The sequence below is a fragment of the Musa acuminata genome, chromosome BXJ2-1 (assembly GCF_036884655.1).
Source record: "Musa acuminata AAA Group cultivar baxijiao chromosome BXJ2-1, Cavendish_Baxijiao_AAA, whole genome shotgun sequence".
NCBI classification, from domain to species: domain Eukaryota; kingdom Viridiplantae; phylum Streptophyta; class Magnoliopsida; order Zingiberales; family Musaceae; genus Musa; species Musa acuminata.
The window spans coordinates 8,861,574-8,880,724 of NC_088338.1; the positions used below are offsets into that span (position 1 = coordinate 8,861,574).

The 19,151-nt window shown below is 40.0% G+C and overlaps 3 protein-coding genes across 7 annotated transcripts; 1 reads left to right on the forward strand and 2 right to left on the reverse strand.

Annotated features, from left to right (window-relative positions):
- Positions 1 to 802: 802 nt before the first annotated feature.
- Positions 803 to 8,610, reverse strand: LOC135598809 (omega-amidase, chloroplastic-like). The gene is made up of 10 exons (XM_065093150.1): positions 7,931 to 8,610; positions 7,732 to 7,848; positions 6,215 to 6,439; positions 5,814 to 5,907; positions 3,812 to 3,886; positions 3,394 to 3,472; positions 2,540 to 2,555; positions 1,852 to 1,932; positions 1,554 to 1,636; positions 803 to 1,051 (listed from the first exon to the last, which is right to left on the reverse strand). The coding sequence occupies exons 1-10, from the start codon at positions 8,153 to 8,155 to the stop codon at positions 973 to 975; spliced, it is 1,074 nt and encodes a 357-aa protein (XP_064949222.1). The 5' UTR covers positions 8,156 to 8,610; the 3' UTR covers positions 803 to 972.
- Positions 8,611 to 10,560: 1,950 nt separating this feature from the next.
- Positions 10,561 to 14,422, reverse strand: LOC103991067 (uncharacterized). Of its 5 annotated transcripts, none has more exons than XM_009410435.3 (2): positions 13,099 to 14,422; positions 10,561 to 10,795 (listed from the first exon to the last, which is right to left on the reverse strand). In XM_009410435.3, the coding sequence occupies exon 1, from the start codon at positions 14,102 to 14,104 to the stop codon at positions 13,100 to 13,102; it is 1,005 nt and encodes a 334-aa protein (XP_009408710.2). In that variant the 5' UTR covers positions 14,105 to 14,422; the 3' UTR covers positions 10,561 to 10,795; position 13,099. The 5 variants fall into 5 exon arrangements, with proteins under 5 accessions (XP_009408710.2, XP_064949223.1, XP_064949226.1 ...); XM_065093151.1 differs by lacking the exon at positions 10,561 to 10,795 and adding an exon at positions 10,875 to 11,163; XM_065093154.1 differs by lacking the exon at positions 10,561 to 10,795 and adding an exon at positions 12,224 to 12,241.
- Positions 14,423 to 15,275: 853 nt separating this feature from the next.
- Positions 15,276 to 19,007, forward strand: LOC135598808 (uncharacterized). The gene is made up of 8 exons (XM_065093149.1): positions 15,276 to 15,713; positions 15,831 to 15,936; positions 16,471 to 16,563; positions 16,660 to 16,855; positions 16,955 to 17,133; positions 17,246 to 17,490; positions 18,056 to 18,240; positions 18,570 to 19,007. Exons 1-8 carry the CDS (start codon positions 15,371 to 15,373, stop codon positions 18,738 to 18,740), a joined length of 1,518 nt encoding a protein of 505 aa, XP_064949221.1. The 5' UTR covers positions 15,276 to 15,370; the 3' UTR covers positions 18,741 to 19,007.
- Positions 19,008 to 19,151: the final 144 nt, after the last annotated feature.

Here is a 19,151-nt window from a genome sequence, read left to right on the forward strand (position 1 = left end):
CAAGGCGTGGAAACACGAAGCAGCAAAAGAAGAAAAGAGCAGTGAGTACTGGTAGTGGTTGGAAGAAGAAGAAGGAGAAGAAGCAGAAGCAGCGGCGATGGTGAGAAGGGGCGCGATCAAAGTGTCTCCCACTTGGGACCCGCATCCAGTGGAGATCCTCCATCACCCACCGTCACTCATTGCTCGCCTCACTGTTCAGTACGGTGCAGGAGGCAGATGGATTTAAGATCATCATCATCATCATCGCCATCATCGCACACACACGTCCATATTGCGAAGCAGACAAAGGATTCAAACACAACCGAAGCCAACTGAGTGTGGACAATATTGCACACCACAATGCAGCCTTTGTTGACTACAGATTTAGGGACACCAACTGCTTTAGGAGTAAGATGCTTGTTTCAACAACGCTGACTTAAGTGGCTGTGACAAAGCACTTCCCGACAAGTGATTAGAAACGAAGGATCCAAAGAAACCAATCAACATGCATCTAATAGATACTGATGTATCTGAATGGGCCACTCCGCGTGCACTAACACACATCAAAGTCAATTTGGATTGGACAGTCACATCTTTGTTGCTATCTGTTCAAACCCTCAGTTACAACCCCTATGGTCAAAGCAAAACGTTTATCCTTATCGGAACCATTATAGCCAGCATGATAGCAATCCAATAACTCATTCTATAATCAAAGATCCATCGGAGCTTTTGTCAGAATTTCTATCACACTATTTGGAAGGATAAGTAGTCAGTTCCTTGTTTCACTTCTCATCCAGAGAAGCAAACACCACAACACGGGAAGAATTCTGAATGAGACTGATTGCTAAAGAAGTCATTTGGTTTTACAGACCGACAAACTATATCGTCCGCGAGACAAAAAGTTGTAAACAGAGCTCTTGGTTTGTTCGTCTTTCAACATGCATGTGAATCTGTTGCGTTATTTAAGAAAGCACCAGCAACTCTTAGCATCATCTACTTCGAGTTCAGCCTCTGAACATCGACTAGCTGGTACAGATCGCCACGCCGTTGGTTTGCCAAAGGCAGGTTTGACCTGCAACAATCAGGCAGAAACAGCTTGAAAACGCAATCACCAGGGAGTGCATGCTCGGGACATAAAGTAGACAATTTCTCTAGGGATCAGTAAGAGGATCAAATAGGATTGTATAGCAAATTCCAATTGTTAATTTCCAGGTGTACTGACATTACCTTGAAAATGAAATAAAATGCATAAGCTTTCTAATTCCAGAATCGAGGTGTGGTTTATATACTTAGTTTTCTTATTGAAGTTGCTTTTTTCTTTTATTTTGATTCATGTTAATAGAGCTATGGGATCAACTTAACGCCGTATGCATCACATACTCTAGATGAGGCGTATGTAACTTCAAGACACCGGGGATCAAGAAGGTAAATAAATCATAATTTATAATTTCTGGCAACGTATGATGCCAATGAAACTCAGCTTTGTTCTTGATCTTATTGAAAAGCAGGATTTGAATGATTAATAATATAACTGTTCAAATAATCAGCAACTTATCAGTATGTTAATAAAATACCTTCTGAGTTCAATCAATGAATAATCAATCTCTTCAACAATGATTGCCTCCTCATGCTCTGTGGTCGCAATCACTTCTCCAAACTGATCAAGTCAAATAGTCAAATAAAAAAAAACTCAGTTATCAGTTTGAAAATGATGATAATCAATGCAGTATTATTTAGTAAAGAAATATGTAACAGCTGCAATATTTGGTATATACAGACATCATGACTCCAAAGTGACATCAATATCCTTCAATCCTCCCACAAACTATCTAGCACACACACACAATACACTGCCGTCCAGATAATACTTACAGGTCCAACAAGTGTGGAATGTCCCCAAGCAATGTAACCGGCACCAGAGTCTCTAGCGGGTGAACAAGTTGCCACAAATAACTGAGAAAAGGGAAACAAACACAACAATATAGCCAGTAGAGTCCTAACTAATACAGATAAAATATGCTGAGAGTGTCCTATGTATTTTCATACATATTTTATCATTTCATGACAAATAAACTGTGCACACAGTCTTGTCGAAACCTCTGCCATCGTTCTTTTTATTCAAACACAGCATAATGTACACATAACATATAATCAGGCAGTTCGGCTTAAGAGTGCAACTATGCAATCAAGAGCATTTCAAGGGGCAAAACGGTTCTAACTGCAAAGCCTCTCTGTGTGATCAACCTGTGTATCTTAACATGGAAAATAAAGATATTGTGATGATACCCTAAGGCGATACTTAGGGTATCATTCAAAAGTCACAAAACAGCAACGCTCCTAATAAAGAGATCAGAGTTCAATTGGGCGGCTCAAATTTTGACCAAGTGTGTGCATTAGCTCCTGATGACTATGAAGTTTGACTAAGCACATAACATATTATCTTTATAATCTCATCTCTTGTAATTGCATGCCTTAGATCTTTTTTCTCATTTACTAAAATGCTCAAATTTTCAGCCCAGCAATTCAAATCAGAATACATATCAGAAGGAAAGTTGTGTACCTGATTATCAGCAGCCCTGGAGTGAAAAAAACAAAAAAGGTATTAGTAAAACTTACATAACCATGAAAATAAAAACTACAGTTGCACCATCATTTAATATCAAGCTTTCTTTCAGGCCATGACATGCAACAAACTAGCATAACACAAACATGAAGGCAAAGATAGATACACAGGTTGTAAGTTCCGTCATGAGGCTAGGCACATTCTATTCCAAAGATGCCAAAGTCAAAAATTCCATGTTGGTCATTGGCTGCACTGCAATAAGAACAGTAGAAAACAAAAGCCTAGCATATTTGATAGATATGACCAGACACCAAAGCTATCTACACAACCTTTATGTACAATGAACAAAACTATGGTTTGTCTGGTGCATTCCTATGCAAAATCCTTGAGCATAAAGTAGCAAGGATGTCAAGGTAACATCTGTGTATGAGTATGTACTATAGAGCAAGGTATGCAATTTCGTACCGTACCGGAGTTTCGACGTTCGCTCGGTACGGTACGAAACTGTATACCGAGCGGTATACCGTTTGATATACCGCTCGGTATATATATATATATATATATATATACTGGGCGGTATTATTCGAAATTACATACCTTGCTATAGAGAACTAAAGTATCAAATATACAATATACTATACTGTACTGAAGTATACCATCGTTTTAACTATTTTTGTTATTTTTTTTTGGTGATATACCCTATGTATACCGCCATTGTTCATATAGATCCAGGATTTCGTTTCTTGGACATATCCATATGAACAAAGAAATATCAGAGCAGAGGCATGCAACTCTTCAAATATATCATGGCCAAGAACTTAGCTAAAATACCATCATTTCTCAATGATTACCTTGCCCTTTGCAGCAACTCCCAATGCAAGGGGCCAGTAGTCATGTTAAATGCCCCAGGATAGCATAGCAAATGAGCACCTGAAACAAAAAGAATATATATCTATACAATTAGTGAATGGATACAATAGATCAATTGTCAATGAAACTACTAAATGAAAAAAGACATTAGCCAATTAACGAAAGATAATTATGATGTCCAAAAAAAAAAAAACTAAATGAACCATAACTAAAATGCAGGAGAATAGTAAAAAGATAGTGATTCACAAATAAAATAGCAATGACAAATATTCCCCAAGAATGCAGATATAGTCGAGACTTTCCAGTTTGCCATGGTAAAATAAACCAGAAATTCATTTAAAACAAGCCTTTCAGTTTAAAAAAGATGTGCAGATATTCCAAAAGTATAACGAAGTGGACCTCTTGCTGCATATAATATGGCTAGCTCCTGGAAGCGAATGTCATAACAAATACCAATACCAATGCGTCCTACATCTGCAACCAAAATAATAGGAGAAAGCTTATATTAAAGGATCAATCTATAATTTTGCAAAATTCATAAACAATTAGACACTCAAATAAAAATTGGCAAGAAACCATAATACATCAATTTCAACAAACCAAATGTTAAACTACGAACAAAGTGAATTTAGCTAGTCAAATATCAAGTGCAATTTCAACCAAGCTTTTCATGTAACTGAATAAAAATTTCTGGCTCCAGCAATCCATGAAGCTTTTACTTTCACAAGTTAGCAAACGATATGAAAATGGAAAACCGATAGCAACAGGTCAAAAGCCAAACACCACAGATCAAGGTTTTATCCACCAGTCTGATACTGATATCAGCAATCAGTACTTCATGAATATTGTTAGATTCTGATGTTCCTCTATCCTTTGTTAATATTTTTCTATTATATTCTACTGCTTCTTTCACACATCATTCCTTTTCTCTTATATTCTTATTTTATTAAGTTCTCAGGTGTTCCAATCGCCATGAATTCTCCAATTACTTAGGTCATCTATTCCCTTCACTCTTCCACAATTCATTTGCCTCACCTTTGACATTTGATGGTTTTGCTGCTCCAAAAACCATTACCATAATCATCTAACTCATATGCCCTCGCTTGTTGTAAATTACTTGTCAATGACTCCTATATCTGCAATTTCAGTAATATCACTTTCATCTCTATCATGAGACCGAATAGTTTTGTAAGGCCTGAGCATTTAAGAAGGAAACCTACCCTAGAGAAGTTACATTCTCTTCAATAGAATCATGCAGGTCCTTTTACTGTTTCTGTCACAGGGATTCTTACTAGTTGCACTTAAATTTATCCTGTTTGGAGTTTTATAAATTATCAAATGAATATCTCTAAGACTCTGCTATATTTCTCTTGGTTGCAACAAAGTATGACACATTCCATGAGAAATGAATGCTACCTTAACTGATGATTCATCTTGGTTGGCTTCAAAGTTAGAAGTAAAGGAAAATTTTCCATTTCTTCACCAATGTATCATCTATATATGTGGTCACCATCAGGTTCTCTCACTTTCCAATAATTTACCTCCTCTTTATCAGGCCATGAACAGCCTCCTCCTGCCTCAAATGGATCACTTCAAGCATATGTGTTCTTAAGGCTAAATCTAAAAAATGTAAATGCTTTGATGCTCCCTCAGTTGCTTTCATATTCTTGTTAGTCCACTAATATGGTTGATATAATCCTAATGATAATGTTTCTACGATTGAGTTCTGCACCTTAAAACAGAGTTCAGTCCCTTTGTGATGGAGTTTTTGTTGCACAGAAGCATCCTTTTTGGCCACTTTACACAAAAAAGAAAGTAAAGATGAGTGTAAAAGATATGCATAAACGCAAGAAAAGTAAATTATAAGTTTTTCCAGAACAAAACATCAGCTAAAGCACTCAGTTTCTCACCATTCATAGGCAATATTATGAAATAAAGAATAGGAAATCAGCATCAATACCACTCAAAAGTTATTTATTTTAAGTTCAGATGCAAACTGAATTTAAAGGACAAATGTTTCGTGTTTGATATTGTCCCAGATACTTTAAATTTAAAATTCCCAGCTGAACTGGAAAAGCTTTAAACAGCTATCATATTATTCAAGAGATGGAAAATCATTTATTTACAACTACAAGATGAAAGAAACTTATAGAAATAAATAAAATTGCAAATCTATAAAAACATTTCCAAATAAGCATACACTACAACAATGATACACACAATTCAGAAAGCAATTCATATGATAAGATAATATGCATTAAGTTTATTTGAGTACGATTAAAATAAATCAAGAAAAAAAAGGCTGCACTCTGATCTATAAGTTAGTTTGAGAAGCTTACAATGCAAATTATCCTGTAAGCAGCATGCATTTAAACTAATGATTGAATGCCATGTTCCACACCTGTGTCCACGATAGTAGGGTGCTCCCCAGCTGTAAGCGTCTTTGATTCCTTAAATGTAATCTTCCCCGGAATATCAATGTCAAAAAGATGTATCTGCCTCATCAAATATTGACATAAAATATCTGTCAAATTTATATCATGAGGAGAACTTTTGAAAAGCAATAGGAGATAGCACAAGAGATATGCCACTAGAAAAAGGAAGACTTTAGGACTCTGTAAACCCTGTTCATAAAATTGTCACCTCACCAATTATCTCTTAAAGAAAAAGACATACAAAAGCGAAAACAGTCATATAAAACACACCAGCAAAACTGTTCATGTAAGCAAGGTGAAGTATTGAATTACATATGACGTCAAAAGCACATTGTAGAAAGAACTAACAGAAGCACTTGTCCTGTACCTTTCTATGTTTACCCTTGAGAATTCCATCTGTGCCAAATACACAGCATGTATTGTATAGGCAATCACCAGAACGTTCTGGAATCGATCCACCAACTATAGTGATCTGCAGACTGCGAGCAGCTTCAGACAGCATTGAAAATGATGGAGCTGCATCACCTCCGGCTTCAATATCCTCAGCATAGATTGGGAAGCTATCATTTGAATATGGACTATTCCATATTTCCTAACAACAATTACACCAATCAATTCTAAAACCATTTAATCAAAGGTGGTGATTTAGATAACAGTAAGGGCATAAAATATCGTTGGAGAAGTAAATTCCTAACAAAAATAATGTAATTTACATGAAAAAGACACACCTTCTATAATAAAATGAAATAGTCACCTCAAGAGATCTAAGCAACCATGAAGTTATCAATCTTTACAGGATCATTGACCTCTATAGAATAGGAAGAGGATAAACCAATTAATGGAATGAATTCTCCAACCAGACTGGATCCATTTGATGGTCAACCGATGATCAAAAATGTTTATCAAAGGTTCATTTCTCAAGGAACTAAGCTCTTGTGAGAAGTGTCATACCTAAATTTATTTTCTGTGGTCATGAGTGTCTCTGCATCATGTTTCACTTAGCAAAATGATAGTAGGAAGAAAGGAACCCTTGGGCACATACCATTTCTTAAAAGTAAATAAAGTTCCACATTGTTTCAATCTGCTCCTGGTCAAGTTAGGGAAGAAAAGGTTAATCAAGCTTTCTACAAAGTCCTACCGGCAATAGGTTTAAATATTTATTTTCTATCATTTCCATATGTATTCCATCATTGTTTTAGTTTATATTGTGGAAACCCCTAGAGTCCCATTTTCTTAGTCTATTTGGTGTCCAAGATTCAAATAAAATTGTCATAAACATTAAGCAAATTGTTTAGTATATCAAAAGTGATATTTAAAGAGTTGTAAAGGTCTCTTTCGTGGGTAACGAGATTTCCGAAAAAGAAAAACTTTCTCCCACATGGCTTCTTAATGTGTATATATACATTTGTAATCCTTTGAGGCATGCTAATGAGGCTGGTCATTTTCTTTATTCTTCTCTTATATACTCTTCTTTTCCTAACAGACTGAGTGCTGTTGTTGAAGATTACAATTAATTATTGGTGCTGATTCTGAGATGGCTTTATCCCATTAGCAAATGAAATCTTGAGAGCTCTAACTGCAGTTGCCACCTTGAGAAAGTAGCAAATGTTTTCTCTAAATAAACTCATTTTAGTATGCTGCTGACTAATAGAAAAGATGGACTAGAGAAGAGCTTTTTTGAATAATGTATTTAAATGGAGAAGCTTTCTGGTTGCAGAATAAAGAGGAATTGAGAAGACTAATCAACAAATGGAAGATGGAACATTTACCTATCATACTCTTTTGCTTATTCAAACTGAATTATGTGCGGATAATCGAAATAACAAACGGAAGTATGATCAGAAAGCATTCCAAGAACATAGGATCTGATTTGACGGAATCTACCGGCAAAAGAACAAGCTGCGCCCCCTTCCGGGCGGCCTCCTCAATCGCTTTGCGAGCATGGGCGATGTTCCTCTCCTTGTCCTGAGTCACTGACAACTGGCAGAGAGCGATCTTGAACTACAAGAATAGGCCAAAAAGATAAGAACTTTGCAGATCCAGAGCCGAAGGGGGAGGAGAAGACATTAAAGAAAGACCGCACCTTGGAGACGCGCGGAGTAGGTAGTTGGAGCGCCGGCGGAACCCTTGACTCCTCGGGCTTGAATGCGGAGGCCATGGCGGAGACGGTGGACAGCCGATGGCGAGGCGGCCGGGGAGCGACGCAAGGGTTTCGGCGGTGGGGGAGGATGAAGCCGCGGCGAGAGGAGGGGAAGAGGTCGGCGGCGAGAAGAGCGACAGACGGGCGGACGGCGAGTGCCCCTCTCATACTCAAGTCGTGTGCGATATATTGAGTCGCGACCGCGATGTATGGTAAGTTTACCGCCGGAGGATTTTAAGGTTCGGAGACGGCCAAAGATTTCACGGTATACCCTCGTCTTGTACCTCAAATTACACTTGTCTCTCTTTCTCTCTTCAACCCTCGAAACCCTAAAGGAACCTCCCTTATCCTCTCTTGCTCCGACCGAAGCCCTTGACGCAACTCCGATCTTTGCTCCGTCTCAGCGGTGGTGGCACGTCGGATCCCTCAGGTACGACCCTCCCCTTTCTCTAGGGTTTATCTCTTTCTCAATTTACTTCAAGACCTCTCTTTTTTGGTCCGGTGCCATTCATCTCGTGTTGTATTGTTGGTGTTGATGAGAGGGATTCTTCGGGTTAATTATCATCTTATTTGTATCGATCTTTATATTTAAAAAATTTATATTAAGATAAATAATTTTATTTATCTTAACGTTGTTAACTGTATTAACGAAAAATACAAGATAAAAAAATAATTTTAATATTTCTTTTGTTTGTAATGATCTTATCATAAAAAATATAATTTTAATATTCGATACGTTAGAAATATTAAAATTATCCATATATAGGTAATATATTGTTAGATTGGATTTGTCTTAGCATATGTCTCCTGGTACGAGAAACATGCCTGTAATGAGAGGGTCCCTGTTCTCAGATCTGATGGTACAAGTCTGATTCATTACATTAGTTGATCTAGCTAATCCTATCTTGGTTTTGGAAGCAAGGAGATGATTTGTGCAGGAAGAATTCCTCTTGGAATAAGTCTGATGGATGAACAAGATGGTACCATTAAGACTCGGTTCTCATCCATGAATTAAGATCCTTTTGGCATGATGATTTGATATATTGCATTCCTCCATTTTCCAAAGCTTCAAATAGGGTTAAATTATGATGATAAAACCCTTACAGATTCTAAGTTTGGGATTGATCTCTTCAGGGGATCGACTATAGGAGTTCTTTTCTTTCCTTCATGTTACTGTTTAAAGGCTACTAAAAAGATTCATTTATTTCTTGAGACTATTTATAGGGCTTCTAAACCTAACTCCTAATAAGACTCCTACTTAAGGCTCGTAATTTTAATCAATTTCTAATGTTTCTCTAAGAAGTAACCTTTAAACTAATCCTAATCTTAGCCGGTCTCTTCATCTTTTTAATAGGGGTCGACTAAGGTTAGGATTAGTTTGAAGATTGCTTCATCAATATCACCTCCGAAGGGGAAGAACAAAATCCATCCATTAAATATTTATCCCCGACAATTTTGATGATCTTTGGATGGATATGTTGGTCCAAAACGTCCATGATTTCTTTCCCTTGCACGCAATGTTAGCCTTCTCGAGTCCCCGTCAATGATGTTACTGAAAGCAATGAAAGCTATTACACTATCCATCATCTGACGTCGATTGCTCTTACGATAATTGTGCTTAAGAGTCAATCGACATCACCTTATATATATATATATATATATATATATATATATATATATATATATATATATATATATATATATATATATATATATACCCACACCAAGAAATGTTCTATAGGATGGCGACGAGACGGATCATGCATTGAATAACTAGTGTTGGACCAGGTCTACCAACCATGGGTACAATCATCCAATCAACATTGTTCATGCCACAAGATCATGTTCTATGGGATGGCACGCCAAGTCTTTTGTCCACCAAGCAGGAAGGAGGGTAAAGGTAGAACGTCAATTAATATCCACACCCAAAATCATGATGCTTTCCGGTGAACGTCTCTATCTACACCCAAAATCCAAAACTTTAGGCCACCACTGATGCAATTAGTATCCAATTACCTAACCTAACCTAACCTATATGATGCTTTGGAAGTAGGAGAAGAAAGCAGAGCACAGCATGAGCCAGACCCTTCAACTACGAGTCCTGCTCCCCAGGACACCAATCCATCTTTATCACTGGAGTAGCAAGATACCTTGTCCTTAGACGCACATTGAAAACAGGGAATGGCAGAGTGGAGGCCCAGAACAAGGACAAAAAGGAAAGAAAAGCGGGCCACACCACCAAACCCAATCCAGAATGAGAGGACAAGAACTTGATGCCAGGATCTCCAATCCATTATGATCTATGATTCCCATATGCTCACACTCTCCAATCCATTTTCTCCTTCCGATAGAGTTTGGCATCTTCCAACAGTTGCTCGTACAGAGTTTTTCCTCACCCACTCTTGAAACGAAAGGCCTCGGGAGGGTTTACAGCAGGAGAGAGGGGCTTGAAGACATTACCACATTTGCTGCACCTGCAGCCATCTTTACACACACACTGCCCCACTCTTGACTCTTTTTAAGACCAGTCCAAGAGTTCCTCTTCACAGCTGAAATGTTATCCATCCGAAACACACTTCAATTGCCTCAGCTTTCTAATTATGATCTATGAACAGAGACTTCAATTGTCAAACATGGGAAACGACATTAATTAGAAGGAACATGCCTGGAGGATCACATATAATATGAAGATGATGTAAGCAATCTTGCTTTGCATACAAAATTCATATCCATGTTTGGATAAGATTGGATCAGATAGTAGTCCATCAATGTCTACTAAACCCAGCTAGCTCCCTTCACCACCACCATCTAAAAAAGACAACAAGCACTGTTTACTTTATATATAAGAAAAGGAACATATATTTTTTAATGGTTTTATATCAGAAGATTATCCAGCAATGAGCTTCACTATATAAAAGAAAAACTGCAGTGGACTAATCATGACACTAATTTACAAACAAAAAAAGGAAAAAAAAAGAAGAGAGAAGGTATACTTTTTTTAAAGATCTTCTCACAGTTTGAAGTACCTCACAGAGGATACTCTCTGGCTGAAAGACTCTTCAGAAACTCCCTCAAAGGTTTCTCATCCTATCACCATCACTATCCATCACCTGCAACCTCATCTTCTTGTAAGCCATTTTCATGCTGCAAGCTCGAGTGGATTGGGACCATTAATCCTTCAAAGATTAAAGTAGTAGGAGCTTATCAAACATGAGCAATCTCACCAACCCGGCAGTGAATGTTACTCCACTGATCGTCACCAAAAACCAGATCTTAACGTCGCCACTAAGTGCTAATACAATTCATTTATAACTAAGTCAATTTCTCCTAGAACAACTGTGAACATAAATGATATTAGTATATATTCCCACCTCACAAGCAACTACCATGATCCATCAGTATATCTACCCACTTTGCGCCTTAAAAAACTATTAAGGCTTTTCTCATTGTTTACTTGAGAATCTTGTTCATCTCTTGATCCAACAACTAAGGGTTTTGGTGGTGACTGGTAGGAGGAGACAGGATCAGCCAAGTTGATCCCAAACAATCAGGAAAGGATTACTTTTATGTTTCTCGAGAACCATGTTGGAGATCTTATCCTTTCAAGTTCTTGAAAAGGACCACTTGTCTGACAGCCAGTATCATCCTTTGCAGTAGCTGACTGTTCTCTTAAGGTCACATATCATCCAACAGGAATAATTATTTCAACATTGAGCTACTTGCATGATCCTATAAATTGTTTTGCTTTTCAACCCTAATAATCTGGCACATCAAGGGCCATCAAAACTGTAATATGTTTTGGCAGTCCTTGTCTCATCTTTGAAACCCAACCCTAAGAAGCTGGTTTTTATTTCTCAAACTATTCAACAAAGTACTTCCAAGTTTAATCAAATCAACCACCAAGATTTAAATAACAAAAGCTCTCTTAACTGTATCTTTGACAGTAGTAGAAATGCCTCTCTTATGTTGAGTAGGAAGCTACTTCTTGACCTAGGAGAAAAGTGAACCTTAGGGGTGACACTAATCTCTGATGAACATCTCTATCTATTTGGTCTCCCACTAATGTAATAAGCATCCAGCACGAACCATCATACTTCAGAAATGAAACAATATATATTCCAACCTAGTCTGCGAGCAATGGCCAAACCTACGGCTAAGGTTTGCTCTCCTAAAACCAATGCACCAGGAGGAAGGTCATCCATGATGACATCCTGAGAGATGGACCAATCCAAAATCCACGCCAATATTTATATCCTGAAGGAACAAAATTCCTCATAGATTAGGCAAGGAAATGAGAATATAAAAAAGAGATTAATAGGAAAAGAAATGGAAGAGTGGAAGATCCAATAATAAGCTGCAATCCTACGTCTCCAAGGCTCACAAAGCTAGAGAAAACATGGAAGAGTGGAATAATAAGAAGATAAATCCAAAGGTTCACCAAGCTAAGTTCCCCACAACATCACCAAATCCAATCCAAAATGAGAGGAAGAGAACAAGATGTGGGCAAAGAGGCCCCAAAATGATCTAAGATCGCCTAGTCACCCTGATTTCCTCGTGCAGCAAGAGATTTCCCAACTCAAAAAGGCCAACCACAGTAACAGCACTTGCAGCAAACTTTACAGAGAGACTACAGTCACCTTGTCTCCACATCCATTATACCCAGGCGCACTCGATGACTGTAAGACCAATCCGAGAGCTCTTCTGCATCCATCCACATGCCACTAAAATCTAAACTCTAATCCTCCCAAAACACTCCTTAACATACACCTCCACTTTCCTATCCCATTATCTGAACAAAAAGTCCAACTTTAAACAATGACAAGATTACGCTACTTATGTTCAGAAAAATCTGTCTTTGGGTTAGAATGGATCAGACAATAATCTGCAAAACAGACAGAAAAACTGATAAAAAAGATTATTCTTTTCATACAAAATTCATATCCATACTTGGATTAGATTAGATAAGAAGATATTTCATTGATAACAACTAGACTCAACACCCTCCCTTCCTCTCTCTATCTAGGAAATACTAAAATTCAAACATAAATATTTACAGCAAAAAGCTATGAAAAAGAGAAGGGAAAGGTTTTCTTTTGGGGGGTTTGAAGTACCTCAAAGAAAGCCCTCTTTCGCTGAAAGCCTCTTCAAGAACTCGTAGGTGGTGATCATGGTGGTCGCGGACACAGACATGGAAGCCCACCTCGGACCAAGCCCTCGGTAGCATGCCCCCCACCCGCCTTCCCTCAGAAGACTCCTCACTGTTCGCCCAATCGTCATCCTCTCGCCACCGCCGTCCAACACCTGCATCCTCGTCTTAATGGTGTCCAGTGGCATTGTCATGACCGCCGAAGCTCCCCCTGCCATCGCCGCACTTATCCCCTGCACCACCACCACCGTACCGTGTCCCGGCCTCAACTCGCCGCCACCCATGTGGTAGCCGATGCCACCCCAGATTAGTCTCTGAGAGAGGGAGTAGGACGCCCACCACAAGGCATTGGATGGGGCGTAGGTGAGGATTGACATCCCGAACCCCCGGTAAAGGCCGCGGAGGCCATCGGAGAACAGTATCTTCTTAAAGGCGTCAACACCACCGCGGTACTTGGCAACGGCGGTGGCGGCGGCGGAGCCCTGCACCATGAGGCGTTGGCTGACCACGTCGATGGGTGTCCAGACAACTTGGGCGGCGACAGCCGCGCTGAGTCCGGCGGCAGCGGATGCGGCAGCCGAGGCGGCGGGCTCGGGGACTCCGAAGCGGAGGGTGGCGGTGCCGACGGCGCTCTTGGTGGCCTCAAGCGCGCCCATGTAGAGGGCCCGCGCGGGGACGGTGCCGGCGAGGGACGTGGCAAATCCGCGGTAGAACCCCCGGGGTCCCTCGTGGCGGAGGATGGACGCCGCCGCGCGGAGGCACGGCGGCGCTGGCTGCGCGATCTGGAGCCGCGTTTTGAGGACCACCGCCGGGTACAGCGCCGCGGACACGCCGGAGAAGAGTGCGGCGCCCAGGACGAAGAACCGCCACTTGTCCAGCATCTCCCAGTCCACCTCCGCCGGCAAATGGATCTGCCCTGCCGCCGCGGCCCCCTCTTCCTCCTCCGCCCCCGGCGCCGCCATAAAGCTCATCTCCCCTCCACTCTTTCTCAAACCGTCGACCTCTCCTCCATCTCCAAAGAAAACCCAAAAATCCCTAACTCTAATGTCCTTACACAAAATTATCAGCCATAATATATTCACAGTAGAAGTAGGTGGAGGACGACGACGTCGAAGACGAAGGAGGGAGCTTCTCTCGAGAGGAGTTTCTGATCGCGGTGTGCGTTCCGGCCAACCACGGCATCGAGGCCGCGGAGAACCCGACCCAAAAGTGGTCTTGCCGAGCGATGAAGAAGAGAAAGGAGAAGGATGCGGAGGTGCTTCGCGGATAGGGTTGTGGATTATAAGATCTCCGGGGGGCTTTTCCGTATATTTATAGACCCCTTACACACCAAACAACTCGGTTCTTTGAATAACACGTGGCTTTCTCCGATTCGTGATGGGTCGTCGAGGGCCGCGAAGTCAGTTAGCCGGCAGACCATCCTAACATGCAACTCCCTTTTTCGACAATACGTCTTTCACTTATCTACCTCTACTCGCCAAACATACCCTTGTTGTAATTGGCTAAAACCGACGGGGCCCACTCGCTTTCCCTATCACTAATCCAAGTAGACATTATGTGTATGTGCAAACATGTTGGGATAGTACTTTCGTTTTCTTAGATCCGCCGCCACCCGATAAGTTACCCGTGCGATTCGGTGGGCTACCGAGATAAGTGGGCGGAGAACGGTGGGCCGAGCCGACCAGATCGTATGCGGGCCGTTGGATGGAGTGGTTCCCGAGACAAGGAGAAGCCCATAGAATCAAAACAAGGTGGGTGGTACACGTGGGACGACAGCCCCAATTAATGGAGCCCTAAATAAAATTAGGACATAACCGAATCTTCCATTTCATTATTAGTACAACAATGGAGAAATTATTTCATAATTATCTCTTTTTTCGGAAAAAAAAGGATTACGATAAAGCCTACTTTCGAAAAATTAGAAAGAGCAATAGGATTTGATCTTAATGGTAACTCACGAAGTTTCGATACCTTTAGCACAATCTCGATCCGACCCAATCGAATCGGAGTATTAATTTGGGTTAGGTTAGAGTTGGCCGAGTCGAGTTTGATATCTACTGTATTTAATAGAATTATATTTAATTTCGGCTCGAAAGCCGTTCATTGCATAGGGAATGAACCGAATCGAACCGAACCGAACCGAACCGAATCGTGAAGGCCGACTCAATACATCTTAAAACGCGCCCCGCTCGACCGCCGAGCAAACCCGCCCCAACAACTCGTTCTCCAGGATTCCGATGGGGAGGAAGAAGGTCGAGGGATCGGAGGAGCGCCTCGTCCTCCGCATCGCCCTCCTCTCGAGGCTCCTCCTCCTAACCCTGATCGTTCTCTGGCGCCTCCTCTTCCTTCCCTACGACACCTCCGCCTCCCTCAACCCCAGCTGCCTCTCCGCCGCCGCTGGAGACGGACTGCCGAAGACCGGTGCTGTCCGTTGGCCCTGGGTCGGTGCGGCGATCGAATCAAGCGTCGTCTGGGACGGCGTCTACTTCGTGCGGATCGCCGAGTGCGGCTACGAGTATGAGCAGACCTATGCCTTCCTCCCGCTTCTTCCCGCCTGCATTGCCGTCCTCTCTCGATCCGGTTGGCTCAAATTTGGTTCTTTCATTTGTTCTACTCTCAAGAACCGATCTTTTGATCTCGGAATGGCTCGGTTTAGGGTTTTAACAACTTCATTGCTGTTTCTTTTTCCGGTGGCAGTGTTTGTTCTTTTGGTGCCAATCATTGGGTACAGAGCGGTGTTGGCGCTATCGGGTTATGCGTTGAGTAATTTGGCCTTTTTGCTTGCTGCAGTTCTTTTCTATAGGTAAATTGGACTTCTCCACCGTCATTTTTTGATATAAAAGATTGAACTTTCTTTGTTTCCTTGTCAGGTAGAATAGAGTAGCTGATATTATGGCAAGAAAACTCGGAGTTAGATGGATAGCATCCTTTGAGAACCTTGTTTTTATTTGCCATGCATTGGTGTGTTCATTATTATCTTTAAGACATGCACCGGGATGTGTTTGAGTGATCAAACACTTAAAAGTGTCTATATCTGTTATGATCGACAAGACTATCACTCTACCATAAGCATCCTGATCACATAGTCATAAGCGTTTATATTACTTGTTTAAATCAGTTCAAATTTTATTTGATTTTTTCGTTAGAATTAGTAGCTTATAGCTTTGTGTGCTACCAGCACATCCTGTCTGCATATATGGCAAAATATATAACTTAAAATATGCACACATGTTTCCTTAGCTTTTGTGTAATTCAAACATCTTGTTCCATTTCTTAATCTAAGGTCTATTCCAGAAATTTTACGGCGGTTAATTGGATCTTTACTGCATAATTGCAGGCTATCAGTTTTAGTCCTAAAAGATACAGCAGCTTCATTACGATCATCTGTTTTGTTCTGCTTCAACCCAGCTTCAATATTTTACTCATCAATGTAAAACCCCTGTTCTTGTTATCTTACAAGCATACTGAGGTTTTTATAAACCTTCATTCTTTCTAATATGTTTGATACTAAAGATGTCCTTGACAGATATTCAGAGAGTCTTTATGCGTTATTGTCACTTGGGGGGATATACTTCATATTTTCTGGTGCAAATACTGTAGCCATGCTCCTGCTTGCGCTCTCTGGTTCAGCTAGGTCAAATGGAGCACTTAATGCCGGTTATTTCTGTTTTCAGGCATTGAAACTGACTTATGATGCTATTATCCATAAGAAAAATCACATAGTAAGATCACATTATCTATGTTTAATTACCTGTTGCTATTATATATTATTAGCTTGTTGTAATGGCGATTTTGATTTTTAACATGTTTTTTTCCTTAAGTTGGCAGCCCAGGCGATTGTCACTGGAGTCATACGTTCTATTTTCATATTTGTGCCATTTATAGCATTCCAAGCATATGGATACTTGAATATCTGCCTAGGTGGTTCTTCAGATGAGTTGAGGCCATGGTGCAAACAAAGGCTACCTAATTTATATGGTTTTCTTCAAAGTCATTACTGGTACTTTTTTTCCCTTCAAGCTATTTGCTGCTTTGCTGTATGTGTAGAAAACAATCCTTCTGTTTCTATTTATTCTTTGCTTATAAATAGTTAACTTATATTGTAATATCAGGGGTGTAGGTTTCCTCAGATATTTTCAAGTAAAACAATTGCCCAATTTTCTTCTTGCATCTCCAATACTATCTCTGGCAGTTTGCTCAATTATTCATTACTCAAGTTTACTGCATGGAACTTTTCGATTGCCACATGTGCACGAGGAAAATGACATGGTTACTACGCCAAAGTCAGTTGAAACAAGTAAAAGTTCAGACGCTATTTGTGCTTCAATGAACAATTTATCTTCCAGAAATGCCCAAGGTATTCATTCCTAAACCACTTGTGCACTTGTACTTCACAGTTATTTGAAGAGATGCCCTGGGAAGTTTGTATTTCTTAACTAATTATTACAAGGATTTAGAAAGCAAGATTGTTATGTTGGTGATTGGCATAATTTGGAATAGGTCAGAATTTGCTTTTGTTTACCATCTTAGCAAACATGTTTCCAGGCAATAGTAGCTATGTATCTGTCCTTTAAAGCATGCACCACTTTTGTTGGCTTCCCCTGCAGATGGAAAAAAAATGCTGATTGATGCTTCAGTCTATGCAATATGAAAATTGCATGATCATTTCTTTTTGGTACATGGGGTGGTACATAATTTGATGAACAATTATCTTTTCGGTACATGACTGTGACCTCTTTATACAATAATTTCTGGAGTAGTAATACATATTGTTGCCATAGATATCATCTGAGTGCTGCATTTGAAGGTACACTGGAACTTGTATTAAGGCCCATTTGGTACTATACAGTGCTTTCTTTTCAGTATATATCTTCCTTTATCACTCTTAATGATCAACCTTGCCTTGCCTACTATTTGAACAGGACATCACATGATTAAACAGAGGAAGCAGGAAAGAAACAAGAAGGATTCTGAATCTATACAAGAACTCAGGCCTCTAGTCCAAGTTCTTCAATCAAAACAAAGACTCGACTCGATCTTACTACTTCCTTTCATTTTACATCTGGCATTTATGACATTCACATCTTTGTTCGTAATGCATGTACAGGTTAGCTTTCTTCCCCTTGCCATCTCTCAGTTTACAACTATGGTTGCATCCCTCTTTTACATATTTCTAGAATAGTTAAGGGTTTCTGTTCATACTTTTGATGAGGCAGTTAGACTAAGGAACATCTTCACCTTTTCTAATGTCATTCCTCTGATTCAACCGGCAAGATGTGTTATGGGTTTTGGTTTGTAGACTTTTTCATAATGTGTTATTTACTTTGCAAGTATGGTAATTTCACCATGCTTTTTCTTGTTTGCTAAACGGCAAAAGATAGAAGATGTGATACCAATGGGAGTTCTCTAAATGACCGATGAATTTTCCTATTCCAGGTATCGACCCGATTCCTGTCAGCCAGTCCTCCATTATATTGGTTTGCTTCACACCTGTTAATCTCTACCAACACCACCTCCAGAAGATGGGGCTACTTGATCTGTGTTTACTTTGCCAGTTATGTTCTTCTTGGCAGTTTGCTCTTCTCTAACTTTTATCCTTTCACTTGAGAAGTCATGGCGTCGTTCCAATTGAAACAATACTGTAATTTCTATCCAATTGTCGCAACACTGTAATTTCAGGGCAGTCCATTTCAATTGGTTTTCCTGAAATTTCGGGAAATTTTATTTCAAATTAGGTAAGGACCAAAAGATGTAATCGTGTTGCAGAGTGAGAGAATATTTAATGTTGTATCAACTTTTTGTTGGAATTTTTTTTTCCATGGCTTTGGTTTCACAAAGTCAGTTGTGATATATTGATTTGTAATTGGACGGCCATCTCCCCCTTATCTTTTGCAGTATCCAAGTCGGAGAAGCAGTTCGGTATGCAGTTGTATGATTTTGTTTCTTTACGATGGCAAGTATACATATCGATATGCAATATCATATCATATCGATGTTTTGAGATTGGTTCGGTATGAT

Coding starts and splice junctions, on each gene's coding strand:
- LOC135598809 (XM_065093150.1), bottom strand. CDS start 8,155: ATGAGAGGGGCACTCGCCGTCCGCCCGTCTGTCGCTCTTCTCGCCGCC. Junction 5,908..6,214: donor TCAAGGGTAAACATAGAAAG/GTACAGGACAAG, acceptor TTGATGAGGCAG/ATACATCTTTTTGACATTGA. Junction 1,052..1,553: donor TCATTGATTGAACTCAGAAG/GTATTTTATTAA, acceptor TGATTGTTGCAG/GTCAAACCTGCCTTTGGCAA.
- LOC135598808 (XM_065093149.1), top strand. CDS start 15,371: ATGGGGAGGAAGAAGGTCGAGGGATCGGAGGAGCGCCTCGTCCTCCGC. Junction 15,714..15,830: donor TGCCGTCCTCTCTCGATCCG/GTTGGCTCAAAT, acceptor TTCCGGTGGCAG/TGTTTGTTCTTTTGGTGCCA. Junction 15,937..16,470: donor GCTGCAGTTCTTTTCTATAG/GTAAATTGGACT, acceptor GCATAATTGCAG/GCTATCAGTTTTAGTCCTAA.
- LOC103991067 (XM_009410435.3), bottom strand. CDS start 14,104: ATGAGCTTTATGGCGGCGCCGGGGGCGGAGGAGGAAGAGGGGGCCGCG.